Source organism: Pteropus alecto, unplaced genomic scaffold, assembly GCF_000325575.1.
Source record: "Pteropus alecto unplaced genomic scaffold, ASM32557v1 scaffold8, whole genome shotgun sequence".
Lineage (NCBI taxonomy): Eukaryota > Metazoa > Chordata > Mammalia > Chiroptera > Pteropodidae > Pteropus > Pteropus alecto.
In genome coordinates, this window is record NW_006494609.1 from 3,488,174 (window position 1) to 3,500,172 (window position 11,999).

At 39.3% G+C, this 11,999-nt stretch overlaps 1 protein-coding gene across 1 annotated transcript in view; it reads left to right on the forward strand.

The window, feature by feature from the left end:
* The first annotated feature begins 11,730 nt into the window (after window positions 1-11,730).
* BATF (basic leucine zipper ATF-like transcription factor) overlaps window positions 11,731-11,999 on the forward strand; it is a 20,541-nt gene continuing 20,272 nt past the window's right edge. The window contains exon 1 of the mRNA XM_006925461.1: window positions 11,731-11,997. Within this exon, the coding sequence (XP_006925523.1) occupies window positions 11,935-11,997 (63 nt within the window). The 5' untranslated portion in view covers window positions 11,731-11,934. The remainder of the gene's footprint in view (window positions 11,998-11,999) is intronic.

An 11,999-nucleotide genomic window follows, 5' to 3' on the forward strand; every position in this document is an offset into this window, starting at 1 on the left:
CTCCTTATGTGCCCCTAGCTAAGACACCAGTGGAGCTTACCAAAACCTTGCTCTTTTTAGTTTAAATGAACCAATCTGGTTTTAGCCCAAGAACCCCAAAGCAATTCACCCACAGACTTAATGAAGTCATGTGCCCCAGTTCCTGTAACTCTCTCTGCCTACACTCTGCCTTGACATCCCCGATGGCTTCCTCAAAGCATGCCGTGTAATTCTGCCAGGATCTGTGAGGAGTAAACGTCTCTATTTCGATTTCTCTCGTGATAAATCAATCTCTCTTTCTCTTCCCCTCTCCCTCTCTCTATATCCTACTGGTTCTATTTCTCTGGAGGACCCTGCCTAAAACAGTGCCTTTTTCCTTAAAAAAAAAAAAAAAAAAAAAAAAAAAAAGTAAAAAAGGAAAAGTACTAATACTAATACCAAGAAAAAAACCAGATAAGTAAGTATTAATACTAATAACAAGCAAAAAAAAAAAAAAAGGAAATCACTGACCATGCTGGAAGCAGCAAGTCTTTATTCATTTGATGTAAGTCAGTTCACTGGATATTCAATTGTAAAGTGGAAAAAATAAAAGTAATTAATAGAATTGAAATGTTAGAAACATATCAGCAAAGATGTGCCTAACAACCCAAAATTCCATTGACAATTGAGTGGATAAATAATAATGTAGTCACAAGAATATCGACAACAATTAAAAGGAATAAACTGCAACTACACTCAACAGATAGATAGAGAAAATGGACAAAGAATAGAGAAAATCAATGAAATTAAAAGATAGTTATTTTAAAAGATCAATTAAGTAACAAATAAGGAAATCTATAAAGAGAGATAGTAGATTAGTGGTTGAGCAGAGCTTCGGGGGAGATTTGGGGAATGATGGCTAAGAGGTACAGAATTCTTTTTGGAGTAATGAAAAAATTCTAAAATTCATCGTGGTGATGAATGCACAACTCTGTGAATATACTAAATGCCATTTTATTGAACTCTTTAGATTGTTGGATTTTTATGGCGTGTAAATTACATCTCGATAAACTATTAAAACGTGAAGGAGAAATAAAGATATTCCCAGATAAACAGAAGCTGAAAGAATTCAATACTAAAAGATCTTCCCTACAAGAAATACTAAAAGGAGTCCTTCAAGCTAAATGAAGGTTGATATACAGAAACTTGAATCCACATGAAGAAATATAGAGCATTGATACTGGTAACTATGTAGGTTAAAAGAGAAAATAAATATGTATTTTGTTTATAAAACTTTTTTTCTCCAATCTTATTTAAAAGAAAATTGCATAAGGCAATAATTATAAATCTGTATTAATGAGCATATAATGTATAAAGTAGTAATTTATATATATATATATAAATGGAGTTATATAGGAGAAATTTTTAATATGTTATTGCAATTAAGTTTCTGTTCACCCAAACTAGAAGGTTAAAAATGTTAATTGTAATCCCCATGGTTATTTTCTCAACCACTAAAATAACTCCAAAAATATGGTAAAAGAAATGATAAAGGAATTGAAATGGTACAATGGCAAATATCTATTTAACACAAAATCAGGCAGTAATGGGTGAATAGAGGCACAAAAAAGACATAAGATATGTAGAAAACAAGTAGTGAAATGGCAGACATAAAACTATTGGCAATTACACTAAATGTAAATAGATTAAATACTTCAATTGAAAGGAAGCAATTGTCAGAATGGATTGAAAATATATGATTCAACCACATGCAATATATAAGAAATACCACATACTATCTATAAGAAAGATAAACACTTTAGATTCAAAGACACAGATAGGTTTGAATACAAAAGGATAGGAAAACATATACCATGCAAACAGTAGCCAAAAGAAATCTGGAGTGGCTGCGCTAATATTAGGCAAAACATACTTTTAAGACAAATATTACTACTGGACATTTTATAGTAATAAAGGGTCAATCCATCAAAAAGACATAATTATAAACATATGTGCATCTAACAACTAAGTCCCTAAAATACATAAAACAAAAACTGACAGGATTGAAGGGAGAAATAGATAAACAATAACAGTCGAACACTCCAATACTCCATTCTGATTAATAGATAGAACAACTAGATATAAGATTAACAAGAAAATAGAAAACAACACTCTAAGCCAACTAAACCAGACATCAATAGAACATTCCATCCAACAACAGTGAACACATATTTTTCTCAAGTGCACCACGGAACAGTCTCCAGAACAGGTCATTTGTTAGGCCATAAAACAATTCTCAGTTAAATTATAAGGACTGAAATCATATAAAGTATGTTCTTCAACCACAATGGAATGAAGTTAGAAATCAGTGACGGGAAAAAAAAATTGAGAAATTCACAAATAGGTGGATACTAAATAACACATTTCTAAATAACCAATGGATCAAAGAAGAAATCACAAGGGAAATTAGAAAAATTGAGGTAAATGAAAACAAAAACGTAACAAACCAAAACTTATGGGATGTACCTTAAGCGATATTTACAGGGAAATTTATAGTTGTGCATGCCTATATTAGAGAAGGAAAAAGATCTCAAATCAATAACCCTCTACCTTAAGAAACAAGAAAAAAGGCAAACTAATCTGAAGGAAGCAGAAGGAAAGAAATAATAAAGATTAGAGCAGAAGTAAATGAAATGGAGAATAGGAAAGGCAATAGAAAAATTCAATGAAACCAAAAGTTGGTCCTTTGAAAAGATCAACAAAGTTTGAAAACATTTAGCTAGTCTGATGAGAGAGAGAGAGAGAGAGAGAGAGAGAGAGAGAGAGAGAGAACTCAAATTACTAAAATCAGGAATGAAAGAGGGAACATTACTATAGATTTTACAGAAATAAAAAAGAATTATGAGAATATTATGAAAAATTGTATATAAACAAATTGGGTAACCTAGATGAAATGGAAAAATTTCTAAAAAGATACAAACTATTGAAACTTAATCAAGAAGAAATAGAAAATCTGGACAGAGTAAAAACAAATAAAAAGACTGAATTAGTAATCAAGAACCTGCTGCAAAGAAAAACCTAGGACCAAATGTCTCAGTGGTGAATTCTATCAAATATGTAAAGAAGAATTAATACCAATTCTTCTCAAACTCTTCCAAAAATTAGAAGAGGAGAAAATATTTCTTAACGCACTCTATGAGGTCAATATTACCCTGATACCTAACATAGAGAAATCACACTCAGCCGTAAAAAAGAAGGAAATCTCACCATCTGAAACAACAAGGATAGATCCAGAGAGTACTGTGCTGAGCTGAGCAAGTCACACAGAGAAGGACAAATGCCATATGATTTTACTTACCTGTGGAATCTAAAGAACAAAATAAACGAACAAACAAAACAGAAACAAATTCATAAATATAGAGAACATTTCTGATGGTTGCCAGATGGGAGTGGGGTTGAGGGGGTTGGTGAAAAAGAGAAAGGGATTAGAAATACAAATTGGTAGTCACAAAGTAGTCATGGGGATGTAAATTACAGCATAAGGAGTATAGTCAATAATGTTGTAATAACTATGGATGTTGTCATATGGGTACCAGATCGGGGTGACCACTTTGTAGGTTATATGGATGTCTAATCACTGTCGTACACCTGAAATTAATATAATATTGTACGTCAGCTGTAATTGAAAAAATAAAAAATTATTAAAAGAAAACTACAGAACAATATTCCTCATGAATATAAATGTAAAAGCCTTAAACAAATCACTAGCAAATTGACTACAACAACATGTAAAAAGGATTATACGACATGCCCATGTGGAATTTATCTGAGGAATGCAAGATTGTTTCAATATATCAAAAGTTATCAATGTAATATATCATATTAATAGAATAAAGAACAAAACACATCTATTGATCATCTCAATAGATTCCGGAAAAGCATTTGATAAGAGTCAAAAGCTTTGCATGATAATCTCAATAAACTAGAAATAAACTTTTCCAACGTAGTAAAGAATGGCTATGAAAAACCCATAGCTACCATGATGCTTAATAGTAAAGATTAACTAAAAAGTTTCCCACTAAGATCGGGTACAAGAAAAGGATTTGCGTTCTTAACCACTTCTTTTCAAATTTGTACTTGAATTTCTAGCCAGAAAAATGAGGCAAGAAAAAGAAATAAAAAACATCCAGATTGGAAGAAAAAAGTAAAACCATCTCTATCTACAGATGACATAATCTCGTATATAGGAAATCCTAAAGAATGAGCGTGCACACACACACACACACACACACACACACACAAATTGATAGTTAGTAACCAACTTCAACAAGGTTTCAGGATGGAAGATCAATATACAAAAATCAATTATATTGCTATATGTTAGTAATGAATGACCCAAAAATGAAATTGAGAAAACGATTTTATTTATAGCAGCATCAAAAAGAATAAAATATTTAGGATTAAATCTAACAAAAAAAACTACAAAACATCACTGAAAGAAATTATAGAATATCTGTCTGGAGGTTTCTTGAGCTTTGAGGGTGTTTGTGACCAGGCGTACAGTTGCTTTTGACTCTTTAATTCAGTGGTTCTTGCCTGGGGTAATTTTGGCCCCCACCCCAGAGGACAACTGGCAAGGTCTGGAAACATTTTTTATTTTCATAACTGGGAGGTTTTACTGACATCTGGTGGATGGAGACTAAAGATGGTCCTAAAAATCCTATAATGTGTAGGGCAGTTCTTCACAGCAAAGAATTGTCCACCCCAAATATTAAGAGCGCTGCAGTTGAGAAACTTGGTTTAACTCTTTGGGGCCCTGACACCTGCACGCCCTCCTAAGAAGCTTCCTACAAGTCCTTATCTGGACTAAAAGCCAGAGATGGTTGGATTACCGGCCATGCCCACAGGGGGAATTTCCCTGTCATCACCTGGTCACCCCCTCTGGCCCCTTTACTGGAGAGCAAACATTCAGGTAAATGTTTTCCCTACTTGTTTGGGAAACTTCGAGAAAAACCCCCTTTAGCCATCTTGTAAGCCGTGAAGATGTACCATGCTGTGCTTTTTCCATCAAAAAAAAAAATTATGATGGTGAGGGGATTTTTATTATTTTTTTAGTTCAAATAACTAAAAGGTGGCAGTCAACCCTTAATATTTCAAAGGTGGCACATCCACCAGATGGCCCTCAAAAGGGTGGGCAGATGGAGCTCAGAGAACCAGTGGGATTTAGTCTAGATGAGGGGAAGGGGTGGTAACCTAGGAATTCTGATTTGGGTTGGGGGCAGCCTGGAGGAGTGGGCAGCAAGTGGAGGGAAAGGCCTCCCCTCTCCTCCCCCAGCCTCAAGCCACCTCAATGTGGGGCCCTTGGGGAACGCAGGGACATTTGCTTATACCTTCAGGAAGATTCTTTTCTTCTCTCCTTCCTTCTCCCTGGGTTTCATCTTTGGTAACTAGAGAGCAACCTGCTCTAGGAAAGTGAAACCGCCTTTCAGAGCGAAGGCAGAGGGGTCTAAAATGCAGCCAGCAGCCTCATGCAGCCGCTCAATGTACCAGCGAGGGCCTGCGAGGACAGGGGAGGGCTGCTAAGACTTCGGACTCTAAATCTCTCTCAGGGGCCAGACTTTGCTTGGCATGCTTTGCAGTTGGCTGGACTCTGGAGTTAACTCAAGCAGGTCAAGTACCGGCTCAAAGCAGATGAGGAGAACAGATCTGCGGCTGGTTCTTCCCGGGGCACTGGAATCAGGCTGATGCATTTGTGTCCCCAGGAAGGTGAGTGAGAATGAAGAGAGATGAAAGAACCGGTGGCAGACTATTCTTCCTGGGCCAGCAAGCTGCACTCGACACTGAGGCCACCAAACTGCCCCCTCCTGGAGAAGTGGGCTCCATGATTTCCCCTACATCAAGTGTCTGTGTGGGGAGCTTTAAAAAAATAACCCTGCTGAGACCGATTAAATCAGAATACATGAGGGTAGGTCCCAAGCAAGTAGTTCCTTCCTTCTTTTTGACCTTGGGAGATTTTGCACCCCTTTCCAGGGAGAGAAGTCTGACTTCTGAAATGACTCTCCTGCAGGAAAAGTACCTAGTTCTGAAGTCGGCGCCCCCTTCCCACCCAGGGAGAGGCACACCACAGACACTCAGGTTTCTGCTCTGCTTGGTTCCTCACTTTCAGCCCATTGCCTGAATGATTTGGTCAGAGAGTCCCTGCTCTTATAAAACACAATTAGGTCTCGAAGCCTTGGAAATGAGCTGAGTCAAGAGGTGTTGGACCGAGGTATATATTTGTCCTGGTACTGAGAACAGCAGACAAACAGAATAACTGAACTGAGAAGGTGTGAATATAGCAGGTTTGTGGTATGCTAAAAACACCACCTATTTCCAATGGACTTGAGAAGTCCATGTACCTACGACTTATCCTGTTCATTTTAAATAAGGCTGACCGCATAGGCACTGGTAGTATACCAGTTACTAACACACTGAAATACAGATTGGCAAATAGCTGATGCCCTAAATTCTTGGGGTTCCCCGTCCTCCCACTTTTCCCTTCCCTTCCATCAGAACCACCCTCTCTCACACCTCTCACAATCCAGAAACTCAAAGGTTAATTGCTCAGTATGTGGGGGGCCAGGATCTGTTCTGACTCGTGGGTGCCCATGCTATACAGGTTGTCATGTACGTCACCTTTGGTTATAAGTCATTTCAATCTACTCGTGAAAGCAGTTTGCCCCAAGGCTCTCTGCTTATCATATTTAGTTAGAACAATACAAGTTTTGTTTTGTTTTAATAAAAAAAATCATATTATGGCACTGTCCTAAGAATTTTATAAACTTTAGCTCATTTCATCCTTATTATAATCCTATAGATTGGTAATATTATATTCTCCCGTTTTATAGATGTGGAAATTGAGGCACAGAAAGGTTAAGTAACTTAACTTCAAGGTCACCCAGCTAATAAGTGGAAGAGCCAAATTTCTCAGCCAGTCTGGCTATCTGTTGCTCTCAACCATAGGAAATACACCAGGAAATAATAAGGTAGGATTTCTTTTTTCTTTGCCAAACTTAGATTCACAAAGTAGACACCAGCACTCTTCTGTACCATTTCCCTCCACCAAATTTACACGTGGGAAAGCAGGCCCAGAGAGAGAAAGAGAGCTTCCCAAGGCCATAGAGTCAGCTGGGGACAGAGCTAAAAGCAGAGGGCTGCCCCGCGACCCCCTCCTGATCTCCTATCAGATCCTTCACGTCCAACGATATGTGCCCTCAGATCAGTTTGGGAAGCATGGCAGTTTTCAGCAATGTCCACAAGTTCTTTATTATTCCTCCCTTCAAGAGGTGGAGTCTCATTATCCCTCCTTGAGTGTGGGTTGGACTGCGAGCCTCACTTCTAATGAATGAAATAAAACAGAAGTGACGGGAGAGTAGGTCATAAAAGGTACTGCACTGTCCTCTCTCTCTCGGATTGATCAGTCTGAGGGAAGACAGCTGCCACGTGTCATCCTGAGAAAGTTACTTCGCTTCTCTGCCCCGTATTCCACATTCATAAAGTACATGTGTGTGGGGGGAGGATGTGTGGGGAGGGGGCGGATCGAACTTACCACCAATGACTGCTGTGAGAATTAAGTGAGTTAATTCATGTGCCTGGCAATATTAAGTGATATATATCAAGAACACTGGGGACAACTGTATAAATTGTTCACTGTCCAAGGGCCCCCACCTTAGAAGTCAAATAGATGCTCACCAGTCCATGTCCTTTGGCCTGAGATTACTCACCAAGAGGTGGCACTGTTTTCTAATTTGTACCAGGGCCATTATGAGCCAACAACTGTCCTGATATAGTGTTCGTTGTCAGCATAAGGGTGTTAAGTGTCTAGCAAATGTGACATTGGCATTATCATGAGGCTTTGGGCTGACATTAACTGAGCTGATGCCAGCTGCGTTACCACTGTATTTGTCAGCCTTACAGAGTTCTCTAGAATAATCTCAGTGCGATATCTGTATCCAGAGCTTTGCTATGAACATTCAGATACTAGAATAATAATAATAATAATAGAATTAAATGTTAAAAAATTGACAACGTGAAAAGTTTTAAATCATGCATGGCCACAGTGTATATTGCTTAGGTGTACATATGGATATGGTTCACATGTGGAGGAATGCACAGGAATGATAAAGACCACATTTTGAATAATGGTTACCTGGGTAAGAGGGAACAGGATTAGGAAAGCATATACAGAAGCCTTCAGCTCTATTTATAATTTATTAAGCTTAATGGTGGATACACAAGTGTTTATTATTCTTTAATCTTAAGTATTTAAAATAATTTATAATCAATACTATTGGAAGAGACCATTTTTCTATGTCAGAGCTAATTTTCCTTTTTTTAAAAAATTAATTAATTAAAAAATTTTTTTCAGAGCTTATTTTTTATTTCTCTCTTCATTAGTCTCCGTTAAATATTAAGTCAGTATATTGTTTTGGATCCACAGAATCAAGCAATCATTCATTCAACAAACAATCTTTCATTCGACAAGCAATCATTCATTCAACAAGTATTTACTGTTGGATGATAAACTGTTCAAAGGGCAAAGAACTTTATATAAACATTATAACACTTATAATAACCTGTTCGGTTAGTTGACTACTTTCCGTCTCTCTATGAGGGCAGGATCTCTCTTTTATTCGTAATTATGATTTCTGCTACATAATAGATGTTCATAAATGTTAAACTGAACAAAACATAAACATAACTGTTTTTATCCTTATAGAGTTTTCAATATACTAAGGGTGAGAAAAGATATAGGACAATGCAGGTCATGATAAATGTCATAAAATTTGAGCAACAATCTATGGGAATTCATTCATACATTTTTTTCACTTGACAACTATTTATTAGGCATTTACCTGGCACTGGGCATATAACTGTAAACAAGAGAGACACGGTCATCAGTTTTTACGTGGCCACTTCTCACCACCTTCATTACCACCTCACTGGTCTATGCCACCAACATCTTTTACTTAGATTATTGCAGTAAATCAATGCCATAATCCTCACTGGTCTCCCTAATTCCACTTTGCTCCCCTCCCGTAAAATCTCAACTGTATACAGAGAGTTCTTCTTAAAACCCAAGTTAGAGCTCATCACTGCTCTGCCCTAAAACCTCCAATGGCTTCTCATCTGTGGGAGATTGCAGAAATGACCACAATTCTTTAAATTCCTCCTATCAAGAAGTGAAGTCTATTTCTCAACCCACTGAGTCTGGGCTGGCCTTGTGACAGTCTTTGTCCAGTAGAATGCGGCAGAAGGAACACTGTGAATTTTGAGTCTAGGCCTCAGCAGAATGCTTCTGCTCTTACGCTTGGAATTCTGCAGCTGCCAAGTAAACAGCTGCCAAGGCAAGCCTGTTGGGGCATGAGAGATTGCGTGGAGCAGAACCCTCTCAGGCGAGGCCACCTTAGACAAGCCAGTAGTCAGCCAACCTACCAGGTGGCTGAGGACACATGATGGAGCCCAGCTAAGATCAGCCTAGCCCAGCCTCTACCAGAAGTTTCCAGATGACCCGCAGACCCATGAGCTAAATAAATAGTTGTTGTTTTAAGCCATCAAGGTTCGCTGTGGGTTGTTATGCAGTGGAAGCTAATTGATTCACCTCCTTATTCTGAGAAAAAGTCAAGTTCTAACTGTATTTCCAGTACTTAGAACATCGCCTAGTACATGGTAAGTGCTCAACGAACATGTTGAATAAAATTTGTCAATGCAGTTAACATTCTAATGAGGGAAACAGGAAAACAGTTAGTAAATAAACTAGTCAAATAGTTATAAAATTTGATAGCTGCTATGAAGTAAATGAATAGTAGCTGAGGTAGAGCATCACAGAGTACGAGTGGGAAGGTGGCTCCTCCAGGCACTCCCCACTTCTTTTGAAACAAAAGCCAAAATCCTTATAGGGGCCTCCAAGGCCCTACCTGATACGCTGCTGACTTCATCTGCCATGCACTGCCTCGCTGCTCCAGCTCTCCTGGCCTCCCCGCTGTTCCTTTATTACATGGAGCACACTCCCACATCGAGTCCTTGATGGAATGTTCTTCCTCCAGACATACACACCACTCGCTTCCTTCCTTCCTTTGGGTCCTGCTCAGATGTCCCCCTTTCAGTAAGACATTCATAACCACCCTGTAGAAATAGCAACTCACTGATCCCCTGATTTCCCTATTCCCTTTATTTTTCTTTATTTTTCTCCATAGAAATTGTTACCAGCTGATGCATTATATACTAACTTATTTGTTTGCTGTCTGCCTCCCCCACTCAGATACAATTTACCCTACGCTGTCTGCCTCCCCCACTCAGATACAATTTACCCTTAGGACAGTATTGTCTTAGGGCAGAAATTCAGCTAGTGGATACAAAATCTGTTAAGGGGCATGCTTCCTGTCAATCCCAAAACTAAACAAGGTAAGCATTTGTCTTGGAGCCTTACTAGGAATAAGGCAAGGCCTTTTTAAAAAGCCAAAATGGCCAGGTGAGTGTTGGTTTGCTCACTGAGAACGCTACAAATGTGCTCATGGCAAGGCTAGTAATGTTACGAGGCTGGTAACACAAGTAGTAGCCATTTGTAGCATCTTTTACGATCTGCTAGGGGCATTTTAATCCATGCTATAATTTGCTTCTTGGAACAGCCCTGAGGGGTGGGCGGGGCATCTTTTATCACCCTCCATTTGCAGACCGAGATAGTGAGGAGCATAGAACTCAAGTGAGCTGCCCAAAGCCACAGACGGTACTAAGTGGTTAAACCAGATTTTAAATCCTGGGTGCTATGACTGTAAATGCAGTGCTCATTTCTTTTTCTTTCTTTCTTTCTTTCTTTCTTTCTTTCTTTCTTTCTTTCTTTCTTTCTTTCTTTCTTTCTTTCTTTCTTTCTTTCTTTCTCTCTCTCTCTTTCTCTCTTTCTTTCTCTCTCTCTCTCTCTCTCTCTCTCTCTCTCTTTCTTTCTTTCTTTCTTTCTTTCTTTCTTTCCTTTCTCTCTCTCTCTCTCTCTCTCTCTCTTTCTTTCTTTCACTGTTTATCCATTTTGGGCTCTAACCTTGTGACCTTCTTGAATCAAGATTCAAAGCCAATCTTGAGCTCTCAAAAGACCCTCAACATGAGGCATCTTTTCTCTAAAGGGAGCACCTTGCCAAGAAGCATAGCTTATGTAAACTTCTAGAACATCAGTTCTAGAGCCTCTCCAGTGGCTTGGGATGACCACAGCCTCTTCTGTTTGATAGTCAGGAAAGAACCTGGGGTCCCCTGGGGTGACTTCATCCCCAGCCCACCCCAAGGCTAGATGGACTGCTAGGGCAGTGCTAAGGTCTCATGTAAGAAAGAGTGAGTAGCTGCTTTCAGGCAAAAACCAGAAAGAAATCCCAGTCTCATTGCTTTATTTTGGTTAAAAATCAAGTCGGGTGACAATGGAAACTCTTCCCTTGCTCTCCTCTCCTTTCTGCCCGTGTTGACAGTAGACCAACTTGCTAATTCTGGCTGGGGTTTTTCCCTCCCTGGCCTGTTTTTCTCTTTTATCTTCATCAATTGAAGAAAGCTGTTCTGCCTTTCAAACTGTCGGAAGGTATCTGGGGTTTTGTGTATTTTTTTTTTTTCTTTCTTTCACATAATTCTGTGGGTCTTTTCCAGATATGTATTTTATCTCAAATTAACTTCTAACTTAAGTTTCCGCCCATGTGACTTCCAGCGTGAGTTACCAGAAACCACAAGAGAGAGAGAGAGCGCGAGAGCCCCAAAGCCAGCGACATGTCCCTGTGGGGAGCAGTGCTTCTGCACCCCAGCGTGAAGAGGACGCAGGGGTCAGAGGTGGCTGAAGGGAGCACAGAGGAGGGACCTGCCAAGGGCAGTGGGCTGGTAGCCTGGGAGCAGTCAGGAAGGGAGGCCAGCTGGTGACAAGACAGCCCAGAGGCATCTGGGGTTGGGTGGAGAGCTCAGAAGATTGCAGCCATGCCTCACAGCTCCGACAGCAGCGACTCCAGCTTCAGCCGCTCTCCTCCCCCCGGCCACCAGGT